Source organism: Hyperolius riggenbachi, chromosome 1, assembly GCF_040937935.1.
Source record: "Hyperolius riggenbachi isolate aHypRig1 chromosome 1, aHypRig1.pri, whole genome shotgun sequence".
Classification (NCBI taxonomy): domain Eukaryota; kingdom Metazoa; phylum Chordata; class Amphibia; order Anura; family Hyperoliidae; genus Hyperolius; species Hyperolius riggenbachi.
In genome coordinates this window covers 266,282,707-266,306,923 of record NC_090646.1, presented here as the reverse complement: position 1 = coordinate 266,306,923, position 24,217 = coordinate 266,282,707, and the positions used below count along the sequence as shown (strand labels likewise).

Genomic DNA, 24,217 nt, shown 5'->3' with positions numbered 1-24,217 from the left:
ATCTGCGATCAGTAACCCCCTGTGTCTGCCTCTCATCAGATCAGGACTCAGTTTGCCCCGTGCAGGCTCCTGATCAACCCCCCACTCCCTCAAATCGCCCTCAGACCCCCCCCCCTAATCACCGTCCAAGTGCATTGTTTTTGACTGTGCTGCGCTTGTATTCGATTGTGCTGCGCTTGTATTTGATTGGGCTGCGATTGTATTTGATTGTCCCGTGATCTGCTTCGATTGTCCCGTGATTGTTTGATTGCCTGAGACCCCACTTCCCACCACACCCAACCCCACCCTCCCCCCCCCCCCCCACCACACCCAACCCCACCCTCCCCCCACCACCTCCAACCACCACCTTCCGAGTGCATCAGATTTGCTTGTGCTGTGATTGGAGTCGATTGTGCTGTAATTGTATTTGATTGTCCCGTGATCGGCTTCGATTGCCCCGTGATTGTTTGATTGCCTGAGACCCCACTTCCCGCCACACCCAATCCCACCCTCCCCCCATCACCTTCCGAGTGCATCAGATTTGATTGGGCTGTGATTGGAGTCGATTGTGCTGTAATTGTATTTGATTGTCCCGTGATCGGCTTCGATTGCCCCGTGATTGTTTGATTGCCTGAGACCCCACTTCCCGCCACACCCAATCCCACCCTCCCCCCATCACCTTCCGAGTGCATCAGATCTGCTTGTGCTGTGATTGGAGTCGATTGTGCTGTAATTGGATTTGATTGTCCCGTGATTGTTTGATTGCCTCTGAGACCCCACTTCCCACCAACCCCAATACCTCTCAAATACTCCCTTTTTGCTAGGTAGGTGCTCTTTTTTTCTGGGTAGTCTCGGAGGAAAACCCCATAAATTTAGCAATCCAAAATGGCAAGAAGGGGGCTTTCCGATGATGAGGTATACAGGTATATGGACCAGTCGGATGAGTTCTTTTGGGAAGAATCATCCGTCGAATCTTCCGGGTCCAATTTTGAACCTGTAGAAAGCAGTGGTTCCCTGACCGATACTGATGACGAGGCTATGGTCCCGGCTACAGCCAGGCGTACCAGACCCCAAGTCGTTAGACCGCAGGTGGCGCAGGATCCGCCTCAAGGGCAGCAGGGTGGTGCTAGCGCTGTTGATAGTTTTCTTGGTGAGGCAGGCACCAGCAGCGCAGCATCTCCTGGACTTAGTGCCAGTGCTTCCGTAGACCCTGACGAAGTGGTGAGCGTCAGCATGGAAGTGGAAACTGGTACGGTGGCAAGTGCAGTAGTACCCCCGTCGCAGCCACCAAGAAGAAGACGGGCCCGTAGTACCCATAGACTCCCAGAGGTGCTGGCACAACCAGATTGGCAATCCCCTGATTCCGCCGCACCCGTAGTGCCCCCTTTCACCGCCCAGTCTGGAGTCCAGGTGGCGACAGCTCATCTAGGAACGGCCCTAGACTTTTTGCAGCTGTTCATCACCCAGGTTCTCCTGGACTTAATTGTGGTTGAGACCAATCGTAAAGCCACACAATTCATCACCGAGCACCCGGAGAGCATGTATGCCCAGCCTTTCGGGTGGAAACCAGTCCAAGTTTCCGACATTAAAATCTTTTTGGCCCTTATCCTTCACTTGGGACTAATGAAACAAAATGTATTGCGGTCGTATTGGTCTACGAACCCAGTACATCATGTTCCCTTGTACCCTGCTGCCATGTCCAGGACACGATTTGAGTCCATCCTGCGCTTCCTGCACTTCAACGACGACGAAACCTGTCTTGAAAGGGGAGACCCTGCTTATGACCGGCTCCACAAAATTCGGCCCCTCATAGACCACCTGTCCTCAACATTTGCAGATGCTTATATCCCTGAACAGAACATCTGCGTAGACGAGTCCCTCTTACGCTTTACCGGGCGCCTTGGCATCAAACAGTACATCCCAAGCAAGCGCGCCCGGTATGGGGTGAAACTGTATAAGCTCTGTGAAAGGGCCACAGGCTATACATGTCGTTTTAGGGTCTATGAGGGAAAAGACTCAAAATTGGAGCCGGTCGGATGCCCTGACTACCTGGGGAGCAGTGGAAAGGTTGTGTGGGACTTGGTGTCACCCTTGTTCCGGAAGGGGTACCATCTTTTTGTGGACAATTATTACACAAGTGTGGCCCTCTTTCAGCACTTAAAGTTAGAAGGAATCCGATGCTGTGGCACTGCGCGGCCTAGTCGCCAGGGCTTCCCCCAACGGCTCGTTACCACCAGACTTCAACGGGGGCAGAGGGCCGCCTTGCGTACTGAAGACCTGCTCGCGGTGAAATGGAAGGACAAGAGGGACGTTTACTTTCTGTCCACCATTCACACAGACACGACTGTCCAAATTCAACGGGCAACTAAGGTCATTGAAAAGCCCCTTGTCGTCCACGAATATAATGTCAACATGGGAGGGGTGGACTTCAATGACCAGAGGTTAGCGCCCTATTTAGTTACCCGGAAAACAAGACGCTGGTATAAGAAAGTGTCTTTTTATCTGATTCAATTGGCAGTTTACAACAGCTTTGTTCTCTACAGTAAGGCTGGGAGAACTGGATCTTTCCTCCAATTTCAGGAACAGATCATTCTGGACATCCTGTATCCAGGAGGTGCCAGGCCCCCCCCCCCCAGATGCAACTAGCCGACTGCATGGTAGGCATTACGCCTATCAGATTCCGTGTGCCCCAGGTCAACGCATCCGAAGAAAACGTTGTCGTGTCTGCAGCAGGACTGGAAGAAGGAATGACACCAGTTTTTATTGTCCCCGCTGTCCTGACCAGCCTGGCCTATGCGTAGGGCCGTGTTTTGAGAGGTACCACGAGCAGGTACACTATTAGAACCTAGGCAACTCCAGACACAGGAGTAGGCACACACTCAGTGGTCTTTCGCACATTGTCGCAGGGAGAGGAGAGGTAAGCTTGAAGACCAAACGGGTAAGCATAAAAGTGGGAAGAAGGATCGGTTTCCATGCTTGATATTGCTGATCTGTCCTGGATTGGCGATATAAGACGGCATGTTTGAATTTCCCTTGAGTGTGGACACCCCCGGTTTATATGTGATTTGGGCCGATGATGATGCTTTAATGCCACACAGAGTCATCTCTATTGGCAGGCATATTGCTGTATCCTACAGGCATAATGCTGTATACTAAAGTTCTGAGGCCCAGTCACATAAGTTGGTGGCTCACCCTGAGTGCAGGGTGGCACGGGGTGTCTCTCTCCTGAGGTTATCACTGCCATTGATGTGGAGGAAGATCTGCCATTGATGGGGAGCAAGGTATGTTTGCCGTTCATTTTTCCTTTCAGCCCAGAGTGCATTACTTGTATACCCAATATAAGGAGTATAGCAGAAACTCCTAATACTGGCCATACATGTAATGATTGCAGAGACCCTAAAATGCCAGGACAGACTCCACAAATGACCCCATTTTGGAAAGAGGACACCCTAAAGTATTATGTGAGGTGCACAGTGAGTTCATAAAAGATTTAAATTTTTGTCACAAGTTAGCAGAATTTTTTTTTTTATTTTTTTTTAACAAAGTGTCATTTTCCGTTAACTTGTGACAAAAAATAAAATTTTCAATGACCTCACCATTACCCTCATGGAATACCTTGTTGTGTATTCTTTCCAAAATGGGGTCATTTGTGGGGTTTGTTAACTGTCCTGGCAAGTGGGCGGGGTGCTAAATTGTGAGCACCCCTGTAAAGCCTAAAGGTACTCATTGGACTCTGGGCCCCTTAGAGCAGTTAGGGTGCAAAAAAGTGCCACACATGTGGTATCGCCGTACTCGGGAGAAGTAGTACAATGTGTTTTGGGGTGAATTTTTACACATACCCATGCTGGGTGGGAGAAATATCTCTGTAAATGGACAATTGTGTGTAAAAAAATCAAAAGATTGTCATTTACAGAGGTATTTCTCCCACCCAGCATGGGTATGTGTAAAAATACACCCCAAAACGCATTGTACTACTTCTCCCGAGTACGGCGATACCACGTGTGGCACTTTTTTGCACCCTAACTGCGCTAAAGGGCCCAAAGTCCAATGAGCACCTTTAGGATTTCACAGGTCATTTTGCGGAATTTGATTTCCAGACTCCTCCTCACGGCTTAGGGCCCCTAAAATGCCAGGGCAGTATAGGAACCCCACAAATGACCCCATTTTAGAAAGAAGACACCCCAAGGTATTCCGTTAGGAGTATGGTGAGTTCATAGAAGATTTTATTTTTTGTCGAAAGTTAGCGGAAAATAGATTTTTAATGTTTTTTTCACAAAGTGTCATTTTCCACTAACTTGTGACAAAAAATAAAATCTTCTATGAACTCACCATACTCCTAACGGAATACCTTGGGGTGTCTTCTTTCTAAAATGGGGTCATTTGTGGGGTTCCTATACTGCCCTGGCATTTTAGGGGCCCTAAACCGTGAGGAGTAGTCTGGAAATCAAATTCCGCAAAATGACCTGTGAAAGCCTAAAGGTGCTCATTGGACTTTGGGCCCTTTAGCGCAGTTAGGGTGCAAAAAAGTGCCACACATGTGGTATCGCCGTACTCGGGAGAAGTAGTACAATGTGTTTTGGGGTGAATTTTTACACATACCCATGCTGGGTGGGAGAAATATCTCTGTAAATGGACAATTGTGTGTAAAAAAATCAAAAGATTGTCATTTACAGAGGTATTTCTCCCACCCAGCATGGGTATGTGTAAAAATACACCCCAAAACACATTGTACTACTTCTCCCGAGTACGGCGATACCACATGTGTGGCACTTTTTTGCACCCTAACTGCGCTAAAGGGCCCAAAGTCCAATGAGCACCTTTAGGATTTCACAGGTCATTTTGCGGAATTTGATTTCCAGACTCCTCCTCACGGCTTAGGGCCCCTAAAATGCCAGGGCAGTATAGGAACCCCACAAATGACCCCATTTTAGAAAGAAGACACCCCAAGGTATTCCGTTAGGAGTATGGTGAGTTCATAGAAGATTTTATTTTTTGTCGAAAGTTAGCGGAAAATAGATTTTTAATGTTTTTTTCACAAAGTGTCATTTTCCACTAACTTGTGACAAAAAATAAAATCTTCTATGAACTCACCATACTCCTAACGGAATACCTTGGGGTGTCTTCTTTCTAAAATGGGGTCATTTGTGGGGTTCCTATACTGCCCTGGCATTTTAGGGGCCCTAAACCGTGAGGAGTAGTCTGGAAATCAAATTCCGCAAAATGACCTGTGAAATCCTAAAGGTACTCATTGGACTTTGGGCCCCTTAGCGTACTTGGGGTGCAAAAAAGTGCCACACATGTGGTACCGCCGTACTCGGGAGAAGTAGTATAATGTGTTTTGGGGTGTATTTTTACACATACCCATGCTGGGTGGGAGAAATAACTCTGTAAATGGACAATTGTGTGTAAAAAAAATCAAAACATTGTCATTTACAGAGATATTTCTCCCACCCAGCATGGGTATGTGTAAAAATACACCCCAAAACACATTATACTACTTCTCCTGAGTACGGCAATACCACATGTGTGGCACTTTTTTGCAGCCTAACTGCGCTAAGGGGCCCAAAGTCCAATGAGCACCTTTAGGCTTTACAGGGGTGCTTACAATTTAGCACCCCCCAAAATGTCAGGACAGTAAACACACCCCACAAATGACCCCATTTTGGAAAGTAGACCCTTCAAGGTATTCAGAGAGGGGCATGGTGAGTCCGTGGCAGATTTCATTTTTTTTTGTCGCAAGTTAGAAGAAATGGAAACTTTTTTTTTTTTTTTTTTTTCTCACAAAGTGTCATTTTCCGCTTACTTGTGACAAAAAATAATATCTTCTATGAACTCACTATGCCTCTCAGTGAATACTTTGGGATGTCTTCTTTCCAAAATGGGGTCATTTGGGGGGTATTTATACTATCCTGGAATTCTAGCCCCTCATGAAACATGACAGGGGGTCAGAAAAGTCAGAGATGCTTGAAAATGGGAAAATTCACTTTTGGCACCATAGTTTGTAAACGCTATAACTTTTACCCAAACCAATAAATATACACTGAATGGGATTTTTTTTATCAAAAACATGTTTGTCCACATTTTTCGCGCTGCATGTATACAGAAATTTTACTTTATTTGAAAAATGTCAGCACAGAAAGTTAAAAAAATCATTTTTTTGCCAAAATTCATGTCTTTTTTGATGAATATAATAAAAAGTAAAAATCGCAGGAGCAATCAAATAGCATCAAAAGAAAGCTTTATTAGTGACAAGAAAAGGAGCCAAAATTCATTTAGGTGGTAGGTTGTATGAGCGAGCAATAAACCGTGAAAGCTGCAGTGGTCTGAATGGAAAAAAAGTGGCCGGTCCTTAAGGGGTAGAAAGCCCTAGGTCCTCAAGTGGTTAATTTAAAATAACTTTCTAGCACTTTTTAACTAAAATGTACCAAAAAGTAAGTGAAAAAGTACTATCAAAATTATTTTGAGTATTTTTCTTTCTTTCTGGTGGTTTAAAAGGCATTTTATTGACAAGTTTAAAATTATCACTTAGGAGAAAACTCGGGTGAAAAAGTGAATTGCATATGGGCCTATGAATGCATTTTGCAGGAACGGATGTTTTGCAAGAGCTGTTTTTTTTGCAGATACTGATCTGTTGCATGTGTACAGCATCTTTGTGCACAGCATCTTGCAAAGATTTTTATCTGATGGGGAGTTCAGCTCAATAGAATAGACTGTGTAGAGCAGGGCTGCCCAATGCGTCAATCGTGATCTACCAGTAGATCGCGTCGGCATTTTAAAATAGTACGCCAGATGCTGACCATATGCAGCGCTGGCGTATCGTCTGATTGTGCTGCTCCGCTGCCCGATGCAGAGCAGCACACAGCCAATAGGGAGAGGCAGGGAGAGCCGCGTCCTGCCCACCTCCCTCCGCCCCAGCCCTCTCCCTTCCTCTTTGTCTGCCACTCGAGTCCTCAATACCTTGTCCAGATCCCCTCGCTGACTCTGCATGCCTTGCAGCACTGAGACATCTGATTAGAGGCAATCTGCAGTGGAGAGGAAAGAGGTGGGTGAGGACTTGTATACAGGAAGTGCTTTGCCTGTAAACACGCCTTTACCCTCCGCTCTCCTCTCCACCGCTGGTCGGCGCTATCAGATGTCTTAGTGCTGCATGCTCCTCTGGGCACAGTGAAGAGGGGTGGAGGAGAGCGACGGCTGGTGGAGGGAGGGGGGCATCTATCTATATGGCAAGCACCTATAACTATCTATATGGGGGGCACGTATGCCTAGCTATCTATATGGGGGGCACCTATGCCTAGCTATCTATATGGGGAGCACCTGTGCCTAGCTACCTATATTAAGGGCACCTATACCTGGCTATTTTAAATGTTGGTAGATCTCTCGAGCTTGGGAATTTTCAAAGTAGCTTGCGAGTCAAAAAAGTGTGGGCAACCCTGGTGTAGAGTATGGCTCTCATACTACATGAAAGGGGGTAAAATTGGTCTGTGATCTTTTATTTTCCAAAGACTTTTATCTGATGTGTGTACCCACCTTAACCACATAAGGACCGGGCTTGTTTTGCTTGATCTGTGCTGCGTGGGCTCTCAAGCCCGCAGCACAGATCGTGTTGCAGCAAGGGCGATCAGCTTCCCCCCCCCCTTATTTCCCCACTAGGGGGATGTCCTGCTGGGGGGATCTGATCGCAGCTGCTCTGTGTGGCCGGATTTCTTCTCCACGTGTTTACATTTAACCTGCGGAGGCTCGCAGGCTGTTCACGGAGACACCCTCCGTGAACTGACATGGAAAGGCCGTTAGGCGGGCGTTAAGACGGGACAGGATGATGCATTTTGCAGGCCTTAAATTGAATTCGCGGTGAGAGTGATGGAGGCTGCCATATTTATTTCCTTTCAAGTAATACCAGTTGCCTGGCTGTCCTGCTAATCCTCTGCCTCTAATACGTTTAGCCATATAATAGGCAGAGCTTTAGACCCTAGGCAAGCATGCAGCAGTTCAGGTGTTTCTGACAATATTGTCAGATCTGACAAGATTAGTTACTTGCTTGTTTCTGGTGTTGTTCAGACATTACTGCAGCCAAATAGATGAGCAGAGCTGCCAGGCAACTGGTATTGTTTAACCTCTTGAGGACCATGGGCTTTATCCCCCTCTAAAGACCAGGCTATTTTTGTCAAAAAAGGCCACTGCAGCTTTAAGGCCAAGCTGCAGGGCCGCACAACACAGCACACCAGTGATTCCTCCCCCCTTTTCTCCCCACCAACAGAGCTCTCTGTTGGTGGGGTCTGATCGCCCCCCCCTCCCCAGTGTTTGTTTGTTTGTTTTGTATAAATATTGTGGTGTTTTTTTTTTATAAATCTGCCTATTTTTTTCGTCTCTTTTCCCTCCCTCCCTCCTTCCCCACAGCCAGCCAATAACGGCGATCTGCTGTCATAGGCTTCTGCCTATGAGAGGCGATCGCTCTCTAGTGTCCCATGGGGACAGCCGTGTCACATGGCTGTCCCCAGTACAGAGCTGCTGCAGATTGCAGCGCTGTACAATGCAATTAGATGGCGATTCCGCGGTCTAACAGTCTCCCGAGCGGCAACCGCCGCTTGGAGACCGAAGGCGGAGCTCTGCTCCGTCCACTAACAGGAGATGCACACAGCCTGCGCGTGATCTCCTGCACTGCGAGCCCCAAGGACTTTACGCCAATCGGCGTTAGCTGGTCCTTGGGCTGCCGCAGCGGCCACGCCCATTGGTGTGACGCGGTCGGCAAGTGGTTAACCACTTGAGGACCGCAGTGTTAACCACTTAAGGACCGTGGGCTTTAACCCCCTTAACCCTCCTGGCGGTATGAAAAATTCCGCTAGGAGGCAGCGCAGCAGTTTTTTTTTTTTTTAAATCTTGTAGCGAGCCCAGGGCTCGCTACATGATAGCTGCTGCTCAGCGGCATCCCCCCGCTCGCTTCGATCGCCTTTGGCGATCTCCGATCAGGAAATCCCGTTCAAAGAACGGGATTTCCTGGAGGGCTTCTCCCGTCGCCATGGCGAAGGGGCGGGATGACGTCAGCGACGTCGGGACGTCATTGGGAGTCCTGATCCACCCCTCGGCGCTGCCTGGCACTGATTGGCCAGGCAGCGCACGGGGTCTGGGGGGGGGGGGGGGCGCGCGCCGCGACTGATAGCGGCGATCGGGCGCGGGGCGGCGGCGATCAGTGTGCTGGCGCAGCTAGCAAAGTGCTAGCTGTGTCCAGCAAAAAAAAAAGTAAGCAAATCGGCCGAGCAGGGCCGGAGAAAACCTCCTGCGCGGCTTACCCCGAACTACGTTCGGGGTTACCGCCAGGAAGGTTAAGGACCAGGCACTTTTTTTCCATTCAGACCACTGCAGCTTTCACGGTTTATTGCTCGCTCATACAACCTACCACCTAAATGAATTTTGGCTCCTTTTCTTGTCACTAATAAAGCTTTCTTTTGGTGCTATTTGATTGCTGCTGCGATTTTTACTTTTTATTATATTCATCAAAAAAAGACATGAATTTTGGCAAAAAAATGATTTTTTTTTCCTTTCTGTGCTGACATTTTTCAAATAAAGTAAAATTTCTGTATACATGCAGCGCGAAAAATGTGGACAAATGTTTTTGATGAAAAAAAAAAACCCATTCAGCCTATATTTATTGGTTTGGGTAAAAGTTATAGCATTTACAAACTATGGTGCAAAAAGTGAATTTTCCCATTTTCAAGCATCTATGACTTTTCTGACCCCCTGTCATGTTTCATGAGGGGCTAGAATTCCAGGATAGTATAAATACCCCCCAAATGACCCCATTTTGGAAAGAAGACATCCCAAAGTATTCACTGAGAGGCATAGTGAGTTCATATAAGATATTATTTTTTGTCACAAGTAAGCGGAAAATGACACTTTGTGACAAAAAAAAAAAAGTTTCCATTTCTTCTAACTTGCGACAAAAAAAATGAAATCTGCCACGGACTCACCATGCCCCTCTCTGAATACCTTGAAGTGTCTACTTTCCAAAATGGGGTCATTTGTGGGGTGTGTTTACTGTCCTGGCATTTTGGGGGGTGCCTAATTGTAAGCACCCCTGTAAAGCCTAAAGGTGCTCATTGGACTTTGGACCCCTTAGCGCAGTTAGGCTGCAAAAAAGTGCCACACATGTGGTATTGCCGTACTCAGGAGAAGTAGTACAATGTGTTTTGAGGTGTATTTTTTACACATACCCATGCTGGGTGGGAGAAATATCTCTGTAAATGACAATTTTTTGATTTTTTTTTTTACACACAATTGTCCATTTACAGAGAGATTTCTCCCACCCAGCATGGGTATGTGTAAAAATACACCCCAAAACACATTGTACTACTTCTCCCGAGTACGGCGATACCACATGTGTGGCACTTTTTTGCACCCTAACTGTGCTAAGGGGCCCAAAGTCCAATGAGTACCTTTAGGATTTCACAGGTCATTTTGCGGAATTTGATTTCCAGACTACTCCTCACGGTTTAGGGCCCCTAAAATGCCAGGGCAGTATAGGAACCCTGCAAATGGCCCCATTTTAGAAAGAAGACACCCCAAGGTATTCCGTTAGGAGTATGGTGAGTTCATAGAAGATTTTATTTTTTGTCACAAGTTAGCGGAAATTGATTTGTATTGTTTTTTTTCACAAAGTGTCACTTTCCGCTAACTTGTGACAAAAAATAAAATCTTCTATGAACTCACCATAGTCCTAACAGAATACCTTGGGGTGTTTTCTTTCTGAAATGGGGTCATTTGTGGGGTTCCTATACTGCCCTGGCATTTTAGGGGCCCTAAACCATGAGGAGTAGTCTGGAAATCAAATGCCGCAAAATGACCTGTGAAATCCTAAAGGTACTCATTGGACTTTGGGCCCCTTAGCACAGTTAGGGTGCAAAAAAGTGCCACAAATGTGGTATCGCCGTACTCGGGAGAAGTAGTATAATGTGTTTTGGGGTGTATTTTTACACATACCCATGCTGGGTGGGAGAAATACCTCTGTAAATGACAATCTTTTGATTTTTTTACACACAATTGTCCATTTACAGAGGTATTTCTCCCACCCAGCATGGGTATGTGTAAAAATACACCCCAAAACACATTGTACTACTCCCGAGTACGGCGATACCACGTGTGGCACTTTTTTGCAGCCCAGGTGCGCTAAGGGGCCCAAAGTCCAATGAGTACCTTTAGGATTTCACAGGTCATTTTTGTTTCAAGACTACTCCTCACGGTTTAGGGCCCCTAAAATGCCAGGGCAGTATAAGAACCCCACTAATGACCCCATTTTAGAAAGAAGACACCCCAAGGTATTCCGTTAGGAGTATGGTGAGTGCATAGAAGATTTTATTTTTGTCACAAGTTAGCGGAAATTGATTTTAATTGTTTTTTTTTCACAAAGTGTCATTTTCCGCTAACTTGTGACAAAAAATAAAATCTTCTATGAACTCACCATAGTCCTAACAGAATACCTTTGGGTGTCTTCTTTCTAGAATGGGGTCATTTGTGGGGTTCCTATACTGCCCTGGCATTTTAGGGGCCCTAAACCGTGAGGAGTAGTCTTGAAACCAACAATGTCGCAAAATGACCTGTGAAATCTTAAAGGTACTCATTGGACTTTGGGCCCCTTAGCGCACTTAGGGTGTAAAAAAGTGCCACACATGTGGTACCGCCGTACTCAGGAGAAGTAGTATAATGTGTTTTGTGGTGTATTTTTACACATACCCATGCTGGGTGGGAGAAATATCTCTAAATGACAATCTTTTGATTTTTTTTACACACAATTGTCCATTTACAGAGAGATTTCTCCCACCCAGCATGGGTATGTGTAAAAATACACCCCAAAACACATTATACTACTTCTCCTGAGTACGGCGATACCACATGTGTGACACTTTTTTGCAGCCTAGGTGCGCTAAGGGGCCCAACGTCCTATTCACAGGTAATTTTGAGGCATTTGTTTTGTAGACTACTCCTCACGGTTTAGGGCCCCTAAAATGCCAGGGCAGTGTAGGAACCCCACAAGTGACCCCATTTTAGAAAGAAGACACCCCAAGGTATTCCGTTAGGTGTATGGTGAGTTCATAGAAGATTTTATTTTTTGTCACAAGTTAGTGAAAAATAGCACTTTGTGAAAAAAAACAAAAATCAATTTCCGCTAACTTTTGACAAAAAATAAAATCTTCTATGAACTCGTCATACACCTAACAGAATACCTTGGGGTGTCTTTTTCTAAAATGGGGTCACTTGTGGGGTTCCTAAATTGCCCTGAGATTTTACGGGCCCAAAACCGTGAGTAGTCTGGAAACCAAATGTCTCAAAATGACTGTTCAGGGGTATAAGCATCTGAAAATTTTGATGACAGGTGGTCTATGAGGGGGCGTATTTTGTGGAACCGGTCATTAGCAGGGTGGCCTTTTAGATGACAGGTTGTATTGGGCCTGATCTGATGGATAGTAGTGCTAGGGGGTGACAGGAGGTGATTGATGGGTGTCTCAGGGGGTGGTTAGAGGGGGAAATAGATGCAATCAATGCACTGGGGAGGTGATAGGAAGGGGGTCTGAGGGGGATCTGAGGGTTTGGCCGAGTGATCAGGAGCCCACACGGGCAAATTAAGGCCTGATCTGATGGGTAGGTGTGCTAGGGGGTGACAGGAGGTGATTGATGGGTGTCTCAAGGTGTGATTAGAGGGGAGAATAGATGCAAGCAATGCACTGGCGAGGTGATCAGGGCTGGGGTCTGAGGGCGTTCTGAGGGTATGGGCGGGTGATTGAGTGCCCTAGGGGCAGATGGGGATCTAATCTGATGGGTAGCAGTGACATGGGGGTGATTGATGGGTAATTAGTGGGTGTTTGGAGGAGAGAACAGATGTAAACACTGCACTTGGGAGGTGATCTGATGTCGGATCTGCGGGCGATCTATTGGTGTGGGTGGATGATCAGATTGCCCGCAAGGGGCAGGTTAGGGGCTGATTGATGGGTGGAAGTGACAGGGGGTGATTGATGGGTGGCAGTGACAGGGGGTGATTGACAGGTGATCAGTGGGTTATTACAGGGAAGGACAGATGTAAATAATGCCCTGGCGAATTGATAAGGGGGGGTCTGAGGGCAATCTGAGCGTGTAGGCGGGTGATTGGTTGCCCGCAAGGGGCAGATTAGGGTCTGATCTGATGGGTAACAGTGACAGGTGGTGATAGGGGGTGATTGATGGGTAATTAGTGGGTGTTTAGAGGAGAGAATAGATGTAAACACTGCGCTTGGGTGGTGATCTGATGTCGGATTTGCGGGTGATCTATTGGTGTGGGTGGGTGATCAGATTGCCCGCAAGGGGCAGGTTAGGGGCTGATTGATGGGTGGAAGTGACAGGGGGTGATTGATGGGTGGCAGTGACAGGGGGTGATTGACAGGTGATCAGTGGGTTATTACAGGGAAGGACAGATGTAAATAATGCCCTGGCGAATTGATAAGGGGGGGGTCTGAGGGCAATCTGAGCGTGTAGGCGGGTGATTGGGTGCCCGCAAGGGGCAGATTAGGGTCTGATCTGATGGGTAACAGTGACAGGTGGTGATAGGGGGTGATTGATGGGTAATTAGTGGGTGTTTAGAGGAGAGAATAGATGTAAACACTGCGCTTGGGTGGTGATCTGATGTCGGATTTGCGGGTGATCTATTGGTGTGGGTGGGTGATCAGATTGCCCGCAAGGGGCAGGTTAGGGGCTGATTGATGGGTGGCAGTGACAGGGGGTGATTGATGGATGATTGACAGGTGATCAGGGGGGATAGAGGCATACAGTACATGGGGGGGGGTGATCAGGAGGGGGCAGGGGGGGGATAAAAAAAAATAGCGTTGACAGATAGTGACAGGGAGTGATTGATGGGTGATTGGGTGTAAACATGGGTCTGGGGGGTGGGCAGGGGGGGGGTCTGAGGGGTGCTGTGGGCGATCAGGGGCAGGGGGGGGGGGGGGGGGAAATCAGTGTGCTTGGTGCAGACTAGGGTGGCTGCAGCCTGCCCTGGTGGTCCCTCGGACACTGGGACTACCAGGGCAGGAGGCAGCCTGTATAATACACTTTGTAAACATTACAAAGTGTACTATACACTTTGTATGCGGCGATCATCGGGTTAACATCCCGCCGGCGCTTCCGTATGGCCGGCGGGATGTTGCGGCGGGTGAGCAGAGCCAGGCGGCGGCGGAGGATCGTGTCACGGATGATGCGATCGCTCCGCCCATGCCCCTACAAGGACCGCTGCCACTTGTCAATACGGCGGTCCTTGCGGGATCCACTTCCCGGCCGCTAATTGTCAATACGGTCGGGAAGTGGTTAAACCCTGTTCCCCCCTAAAGACCAGGCCCTTTTTCTTGAAATTGGCCACTGCAGGTTTAAGGCCAAGCTGCAGGGTCGTACAACTCAGCACACAAGTGATTCCCCCCCCCTTTCTCCTCACCAACAGAGCTCTCTTTTGGTGGGGTCTGATCGCTCCCCTAGTGTTTATTTTATTTTTTTCGCCAAATTTTTATTATTTTTCTAATAAAATTAAGCATTTTCCTTTAATTTTTCCCTCCCTCCCCAGCCAGCCTATCAGCGCAATCGGCTGTGATAGGCGCTTCAGCCTATCACAGCGGATCTGTGTCCCAGGGGGACAGCCGTGTTGCAGCTCTGTACAAGGTTTATAGACGGCGGTTGCGCCTTACGCCGTCTAACCGTCTCTGATCGGCGAACGCCGCTGGGAGACTGAAGTGGAGCTTTGCCTTCCAAGCAGGAGATGCGCGCGAGCTCCTGCTAGCCCCATAGACGGCTGTTCATGCCAATCGGCGTGGAGCAGTCCTGGGGCTGCTGCACTGCTCACGCCAATTGGCGTGGAGCAGTCGGCAAATACTTGAGAGGAAATAAATTTGGCAACTTCCATATCCTTCTCACCTCAGGTTCACTTTACCCTTCTTTAGATAAAACATACGGTTTCTAACTCGATACAAGACACTATTTTTTGACCTGAATAAAAGGATAAGGCCTGCCAAACTCCTCATCCTTTAATGTCCAATGAACTGAATCAGGGCTCAAACCCAGTAGAGCAATTTTGTGAGTTTAAGGAGCGATTCAAACCACTAGCGATTTCCCTAAACGCTCAGCTAATGTTAATGGATGGGCCAAATTCAACTGGAGTGATTGCGATTTCCAAAATCGCAAATGCAGGACATGCAGCATTTTTAGCGGTTAGCGTTGCAGCCAGGGGTGTAGCAATCGCCATAGCAACCATAGCGTTGAGCCCTGTCACAGGGGGCCCGCATCAGGATGCCCCCCCAGGACCAGGAGGGGTCGCAGCATGAGGGGAGAGCTTGGTGGCACGTCGGTGGGGAGGGGGGATGGGCCCCCCTCCCTCACCTCGGGCTCTCTCCTCTGCACTCCCCTCCAGCATTGAATAGAGCGCATAAGCAGGCGGCTGGCAGCAGCAGATACCTTCTGTGCGCTCCAGCGGACGGTTCTCCCTCTAGTGTCTGACATGACTTCCTGTTTATACAGGAAGTCGCGTGAGAAGCTAGCGAGAGGAGCATCCGTGGAGCACACGGAAGGTATGTATCTGTCGCCGCTGCCCGCCACCTGCATATGCGCTCTATTCAATGCTGGAGGGGAGCGCAGAGGGTAGAGCCCGAGGTGAGGGAGGGGGGGCCGTCCTCCCTCCCCACCGACGTGCCACCAAGCTCTCCCCTCATGCTGTGACCCCTCCAGCACCCCAAAAACGTCCCTGAGTGGGCCCGGGGGAGGGGCCTAACCTAACCTGGGGGTGCCACCTGTCACTACCTAACTGGGGGTCCCTGTCACACACTACCTAACCTGGGGTCGCCTGTCACTAACTGGGGGTCCCTGTCACTACCTAACCTGGGGTCACCTTTCACTATCTAACCTGGGGGTCCCTGTCACTCACTACCTAAACTGGGGTCTCCTGTCACTACATACACTGGGAGGTCCCTGTCACTACCTGAACTGGGGGGCACCTGTCACTAACTAAACTGGGGGACTCCTGGCGCTACCTTAACTAGGGGGCACCTGTCACTACCTAAACTATCCAGGCCAGCCAGCACAGCATCACCACCAAGCCAACCAGCCCAGAATCACTGTCAAAAGGCCACAGCATCACCACCAGTCAGGCCAGCATTTACTTCAACCAGCCAAGCACAGCCCAGCATCACCGCCAGCCAGCCCGGGCACAGTATCACTGCCAGGCCTTTCAGCCCACACATCCCCAATCCAGCCAAAACCAGTATTGCCAGGCACAGCAGCCAGTACAGGAGACTTCAGAAGTCAGGTGAGAGGGGTCTACCATATTAAGGGGGCGTTCTGCCTATTTATGTGAAATGCTGTCTATTTATGTGCCTCGTGACTACTGAATTTGTCGTGTTGGGAGCCTCATGATTGCTGAATTTGTCTTGTTGGTGGGCCTCATGATTTGTTGGGGGCCTCATGATTGCTGAATTTGTCTTGTTGGGGGTCACACGATTGCCAACTGCGAGACTATGGGAAAAACTGAATCATCATCATATGAGACAATAGCATTACACCTACTTTTTTAGCTTTTTAAAACAGAAAATAAAACTTGGAGGTTCTAAAAAAAAAAAAAAAGTGAATATATTTTTCAGGAGTAGGATGGATGAAATTGTTTATCTTCACAATTTTCAACTTGGATTTTCCATAATGTTCATGTATGAGTTAAAACGTTTGTACAGTATTTAGTTTAAATTGCTGTTGCCACAAGGGGGCCCAGTGATTTCTAGTTAAGCCCCTGACTACTACCTAAAGTGGGGACACCTATAGACCTGGCTACTTATACTGTAATTAGAGGGGTGTGGGAATATTGGGGTGGAGGGTCCTGGGGGAATGTTTGGGTGGGAGGTCCGAGGGGTTGGAAGGTCGTGGGGGGGCATAAAACATTTTTGCTATGGGGCCCAGTCATTTCTAGCTACGCCCCTGGTTTCAGCAATGTAAAGTATATAAACGCTGGCGTAATCTCTCGTCAAAACCTACACAGAGCAATTTTGCTAGCATTTTGAAATTACTACACACTATTAAAAAAAAATTAAAATTAATTGAAAGGACCAATCAGAGTTAAAAACACTAATCGCTACACAATCGCTAGCAAAACGCTTACACTTTTTAAAATCGCTACCAAAATCACCTGAAACTGCTCATGAAATCACCTACGAATCGCTCATACAAATCGCTTGCGATTAGCGATTTAGTAGTGGGTTTCAGGCCTCATTCTTGCTCTCCTATTGAGGTAAGATTGTTTATTTTCTACTGCTTTCCAGCTGTTCACAATTGCAGGGCTGTGGAGTCGGAGCAATTTTTGGGTACCTGGAGTCCGAGTCGGGAAAAAATGCACAGACTCCTAATGAATTTAACTACTTGCCGACTGCTCCACGCCAATTGGCGTGAGCAGTGTGGCAGCCCCAGGACCGCGCCACGCCGATTGGCGTGAACAGTCTTCTATGGGGCTAGCAGGAGATCGTGCACACATCTCCTGCTTGGGGGGCGGAGCTCCGCCCCGTCTTCAAGCGTCTAATTACCCCCTACAGCACTGTGATCAGCAGCAGCGCTGTACAGGGGACAGCCGTGTGACGGGGAGTGATCGGCTGTCATAGGCTGAAGCCTATGACAGTCGGTCATGCTGATTGGCTGGCAGGGGGAGGGAGCGGGACTGAAGAAAAAAAAAAGCAACATTTAAAAAAAATACAAATATTTATTAAAAAACAAACAACTATGGAGCGATCAGACCCCACCAACAGAGAGCTCTGTTGGTGGGGAGAAAGGTGGGGGGGAGGGGGGAAATCACTTGTGTGCCGAGTTGTGCAGCCCTGCAGCTTCCTGGTGGTAAGCCCGAGCTGAGCTCGGGCTATGCCGCGCAGGAGGATTTCTCAGGCCCTGCTGGGCCGATTTGCTCACTTTTTTTTTTGCAACATGCAGCTGGTACTTTGCTAGCTGCGTGTGCATTCCAATCGCCGCCGCTCCGCGCTCGAATGCTGCGCCGCCACCCCCCCCCCCCCAGACCCCGTGCGCTGCCTGGCCAATCAGTGCCAGGCAGCGCTGAGGGGTGGATCGGGACTCCCTTAGACGTCACGACGTGGCGACGGGGGAAGCCCTTCAGGAAATCCTGTTCTTTGAACGGGATTTCCTGGTCAAAGATCGCCGGAGATCTTTGAAGATCAAAGATCGCTCGCTACATGATTTAAAAAAAAATAAAAATTAAAACTAGTGCTGCAATGAAAAGAAAAGTTTTATACATACCTGGGGCTTCCTCCGCCACCTGGATCTTCTGCTACGAGTCCTGGTAAATCAGCCATTCAGCGCAGTCCGGCAGCGTGCCGCTCCAACAGCCAGGATCATTCTGCACCTGCGCAACAGTGCTGCACAAGTGTAGTACGCTCCCAATGGCGGAGTGTGTGCATGCGCACTACGCCAGACTGGCTCAAGTACCTGGACCCATAGCATAAGATCCAGGTGGCGGAGGAGGACAGCGAGGGACTGATTAGCCTGAAGGTGGCTGGAGGAAGCCCCAGGTATGTATAAAACTAATTTCATCTATCTCAGGTTTACTTTGTTACACAATAGTACAGGTAGTCCCCGGTTAATGAACGAGATAGGGACTGTAGGTTCGTTCCTAACCTAAATCGGTTCTTAAGTTGGAACACTGTGCCATCTCTGTCTCCTGTACCTACTCTGTGCCCCCCTGTGCCTCCAGTGTCCCACTCTGTCACCTCTGCCCTTTGTTCACGTTTTATACAAGTTTAAAAGCTATTTTTTTTTATCGATTTTCTCAAAAACGATATTAATTCCAATTTGAAATTTTTTTTTTTTTTTACTTCCCATGTAAACACAGAATCCATGCCGTTTGTATGGGCGTGTCAGGCGTTCGTAAGTCAGGGACTACCTGTACTATACTCTACATATGCACTCCCCACAGAGCTGAAGGGAATCCACTGAGAGTGTTGTGCACATTGAACACAGAGGTGTTGTCCATCACCCATACACCTGGTTCAGATTGTACATGAAGAATGTTTAATAGAGGAAGAATCCCCTCATTTTCCTGCAAAGTACCTGCACATCACTCTTACATGTACCCACAGTTACATTGCCTAGGGCCTGATCCATGTTCAGATTGTGCATGTAGAATGTGTAAGAGGAAGAATCCCCTCATTCCCCTGCACATCACTCTTACATGTACCCACAGTTACATTACCTAGGGCCTGATAGATGTTCTTTGTTCCAGTCTATACCTTCTACAAGTACTCTTACCAAGGACTAGTTTTAGTCTATGACTAAAAGTATTTGAGTATTAGAGGCAGAAGATCCACCGGATATCCAGGTAATTGGTATTGTTCAACCTCCCTAGCAAAAAAGACGAGTGTAACTCGTCCAGCAAAAAAATGCTTGACAGCGGTAAGGATGAGCTACACTCGTCCTTGCAGCCAGGGAGAATTCTAGTGGAAAGAGAAGATACAGATGCGGCATTCCTCCCCCCCCCCCCCCCCGCCTGTGTGACCAGTGACCCCCTTCTCCCTACCAGTCTGTAATGTAGAGCCCACCCTTCTGAGTGTAGCGATCCCTCCCCCCCCCCCCCGTAATCAGTGACCCCCCTTCTCCCCACCTGTATGTAATATACAGAACCCTCCCTTCTGACTTTAGTGATCCCCGGCCTCTCTCCCATCCCCCCCCTTCCCTCTGTGTAGCGATCCCTGGATCTGTAAATACTTACTGAGCCACTCGAGCCTCTGTCCGACGATCGCACCCCATCTCTCTGCAGCTGTAGCGTCACTCTTTTCTGCTCGGGACACAGCAATTCGGCTTGGTGACGTCACCAAGGCGAATCACTGTGTCCCAAGCAGAGCCCTGCACAATTGTTCGGCATGCCTCCTTCCACCTATTTTAGTTTGTTCCTCCTAGCTACGGGTCTCCTCTGTGATATTAGATGCAGCTGATTTTTCTACGGCGTGTGGCCCACCATACTGAGATTCCTATATATCCACATGGAGACTGAATTCTCCACACACCTGTTACTGTGGTTGCCTTTCAATTACCCAGTCTTGTAAGTAGCATTTCTTGTACCAGTTATCCCCTTCTCTATTACACTGTATTGGGGCTCCTGGTTCCTCTTTTTCAGTTCCTTGAGTTCGTTCTTTGAATTTAATGCACCGACCTGTCCTTGTATTGTATTTGTTTGTGTTTGTTAAGCAACTGCCAAGACAAATTCCTTGTAGGTGCAAACTTACTTGGCGAAAATAAATTGATTCTGATACACCAATTACTCTAACGTGTGTGTGTTTTTTTTAAGGAAGCGGTCGGTAATCTATATTTTTCCTCCATTATAATATCTAATTAACAGGGTGGCTGCAGCCCAAGGAGGCATCTGAAAATGAAAGAAGGGTTGCTACATATGAAAAAGGAGTCTTAAAATGGGGAGCAATACATGAAAAAGCAAACTGATGCCCAAGTGAGCGGTCAATGAAAGAGGGGCTACAGTACATCGATGATGCACATAGAAGAGGGTGCTGCTCATAGAATAGGAGGAGCACTTCTGCACATGGAGGTGGAGCCACAACATACTTGGCCTAGGGGCACAATAAGTATTAATCCGGCCTTGCTCACCAACTCATATTCATACAATAACCCCTGAACAAATAAAAGACACAGCAACACTCTTGGTGGTAAATAGCAGGTATTTTATTTGTAACAAAAAAAAAATTAACTGAAGTACCTGACCTATTGCATTTAGTCATGTATTGTAACCGTGTTACTCTACTTTTTGCATCGAAGACAGATATACAATGAACATTCAGATATTACAGATTGCACGCTAGATAGGGTATTTCTTCCAGACATTTAACCACCAAAAAAAACATACTGAATCCTGTAATACAGTACAAAATTCTGCGCTCAAGCCTCAGCCAGTTATTATCAAACAGCTTCTGCCGCCATTACTGAAATCAATGGCTGTATTGAAGGGTGTACAAGTTAATAACAGGACAAAAAATAATATACATCGCACTGACACAAAAAGTCAGCTCTGTTAATTACTCATGCAACAAGTAACAAAACTTGCTGAAATGAAAAATACTTCCTAAAAACTTTTTTTTGCTTCTTTTGACTGCATAAATATTTTGTACACAGTTGTTTTTATGTTACTGAAATCAAATGAATCTCAAAATAATACAGAACAAAAATAAAATTTGGCTGCTACTGCTATTTTACATAAAGGTGCAAAATAATTTATCGATAGTGTTACTGCTGAGGGATAGAGCTGAGCCTCTGGTACAAAGCCTTGCCTATAGGTTAGCAAGACCATAGACAAGTAAGAGCGCAACTTACTGGGAAAGTGGGAAGCACATGAGGGGTTGTGAGTAGCTACAAGGCAGAACAAAACAAGTGGAAGTAGGTAAGACAACAGACTGGTCGAGTGTCCTGGTGGCAACTCACTTGAGATGGTAAAAGCATAAATATGCTTTCTTGCACTTAATCTCAGGGGCAGGTTTATAGAGGCCATTACAAAGGAAACTGGTCTGAATCCTGATTGGTTGCTGTGGGCAACTGCAGGTCTCTTGCTCCAGTTTTCTTTGCTATGGTTTTGATACACACGCCCCATGTTGTGATAAAATGCACTCAAAATAACCAAATTCCAACAAAACACACCCATTTTGACCAAGCTCTTCCCCTTCAGGAGTGTGAAATTCATTTGCTGCACCCTGCCAAAACAGAGATGGTTTGGAGATATGCATATATACATAAGTTTCATTTTCTATACAGAAAGAAAGAGTCGTGCTTGACCCAAATTTGTTCCCTGGCCTGGTTTTGCATTTACAGCCCAACAAGAAAACATTGCGCTTATTGGGAAAGCTAATACTATCTCAATGACATAAGGATTCCAGAGATGCACAGGAAATGGCAACCTCAATCGATAAGCAACGAGCTACTAAGATAAGTGGAAAGACCTGAGCTGCAAGACTGCAGAACTGTGTAAACACCATAAGCTTCTGCCAAGAGGATCAGAGAGCAAAATTCTTAAAGGAAATCTAAAGTGAGAAAAATACAGAAGCGGTTATTGTTATCCCCTTTATAGAAAAAAGGGACAGTTGCCTGATTGTCATGTCATACTTATGTCTTTGGTAGCCGGAGTCACTAATGGAACAAGCATGCATGGAGTGGAGTTATAGCACCTGATGTGCATACTCATTCTGGGCATAGGATTTGAAGAGTGTCCAAAGACAGAGGATCAGCATGACAGCCAGCCAAGTAAAAGGAAGCCAGCAATGGCACTGCCTATATTCCTCTCACTAAGTGTGCTCTGTCGCCCACTTGTGGCAGCTCAAGGTTTTCATTCTCATCAGTAGGGCCGGGTTTTCACTTTGCACAGCCCAGGAGCTTTTTCCCCTTGTTTCTAGCTTAAATAGATGAAATGGATGGCATGATGACATTTTTTTTTGTTAAAAATCATTCTTTACATTTAAAATGTCAATGTTAACGAACAATAAATACCGACTAAAATACAAAAGCTAATTAATCCCCAATAAATTGCTTTTTGGTGTAAATAAACTTTCTTGTTAATATTCTAGAATTGAATAAAGCCCTTATGTAATTTGTTTTTTACAGCAACAGCCCAGTTACTGCTGTTTTATCAGCTGAAATAATTTGGTTGACCTTGAAAATTACACAATACATGAAAGTGCGTCAGTGCGCGAATGGCCTGTGTTGCAGAAACAGTGTTGGGACTGGAAGATTAGCAGTGTGTGCAGTAATGGGTGGTCTCAGGCCCTACTATGCTGTGCTTGTACTGTGTACTGAACAAAGAGGCATGAAGTCCTTTGTATGAGTATCTACAGAACACAAGCATCAATAGCATTAGTCTGAGTTACTACAGCACTGCACTATTTCCTGTTGGATCGATGTGTAATCACAGGGCCAAAATCAAGCATTGCGCTGTGTGTAGTAAAGACGTCTATATCTTTAAAAGGTTTTAACTTTTTCATGCAAATAGATTGGATTGTGTTGTGTTGAGGGCTGTGTTTGTGCAGGACTGATGAGCAATTCATAATCCTTGTACTTTGTTGTCATACTATAAGAAATTTTACTAACAGGTAAAAACAAGTGCAGGTGTAACAACTCTTACAAGTGCACACCTTACACACTATGCATGCACAGGCCGAACTTCTTTTGCCATACATGTGTACAGAAAGCATTACCAAAGCCAAACCTAACTCTGTACTGTTTTCGTGGCAGTCACAGTACAGGCTAGTGATGTATTGGTACAAAGACTTTAGTAAACTACCCATGATGCCTTGAGGCAGGGCTGGGCTGCAGATGAGGGGTCTTTGAGAGAAGCATGGAAACCTACATGTTGCATGAAATAAGGGTACAGACAAAGGTATATCTACGATATATTTCTTGAGTTTATCGACTTTAGTCCCATGTAACAGGCAATTTAACTTTTGCAATTTCATTAAAAAGGCCAAGATTTTATTTACAATAAACTGTACATGACTGCAAGTCTGTTTTCTTTGTAAGCGGCATATATATAGGTCCATAAAAAGCTACTCGTGGGTGTGGGTGGTTCAAGAAAACAAACACAGGGAATTATGGGAGTTGATTGGTTAGTTGCCTTCCTCAGCCAGCAGACATAGCAGCAGAACTATATATATATATCTATAGATGTCTGAAAGCTCACCATTGTCTTTAGTTAATTAAAATACAATTTGTAAGTGAGCCAGCTGATCCCTTTTTCTTGCAGTTTTTTTAAAACATGATACAAAGTTGCATGTAAACTGATTTTTTTCCTTAAAATGGTTAAAGTTCCATCACATAATGTTGGTTATAGCACAAAAGAAGGGCTCCGTGTGGTTATCAAGACAGTAGCTTTTTTTCTAGTTTCTTGAAGACTCCTCAGAGCCTCTTTCATGCTGTAAGTTATAGTAACAGTTCTGACACACTCGCACAGGGGAAGAAATCTTCAGCCGTTTGATCTCAGACTGGAACCGACTGCACCTAAAGGAGAGAGAGAGAGGAAACATTACCTTCTTGCTGTGTTATATGCCTGAAAAAGTCCATTGGATACACTCTCTAACTTTCTTATAACTGCATATCAGTTAATGATGAGCAAGCATAGTTTCAAGAGACACAAAACTGCACCTGCACATGTCTGTGAGGGGGCCACAGCAGTGAGGGTTAACTTACTTGAATCTTGGGTTTATAGCACACTACTACA

At 46.7% G+C, this 24,217-nt stretch overlaps 2 protein-coding genes across 6 annotated transcripts in view; one reads left to right on the top strand and one right to left on the bottom strand.

The window, feature by feature from the left end:
- CDS1 (CDP-diacylglycerol synthase 1) overlaps positions 1-20,514 on the top strand; it is a 165,019-nt gene extending 144,505 nt beyond the window's left edge. Inside the window, exon 13 of the mRNA XM_068233516.1 lies at positions 20,348-20,514. Within this exon, the coding sequence (XP_068089617.1) occupies positions 20,348-20,375 (28 nt within the window). The 3' untranslated portion in view covers positions 20,376-20,514. The remainder of the gene's footprint in view (positions 1-20,347) is intronic.
- A 149-nt stretch (positions 20,515-20,663) lies between these two features.
- WDFY3 (WD repeat and FYVE domain containing 3) overlaps positions 20,664-24,217 on the bottom strand; it is a 352,404-nt gene continuing 348,850 nt past the window's right edge. For all 5 annotated transcript variants that reach the window (XM_068233510.1, XM_068233509.1, XM_068233512.1 and 2 more), the window contains one exon: positions 20,664-23,997. In XM_068233510.1, coding sequence (XP_068089611.1) covers positions 23,877-23,997 — 121 coding nt within the window. In that variant the 3' untranslated portion in view covers positions 20,664-23,876. The remainder of the gene's footprint in view (positions 23,998-24,217) is intronic.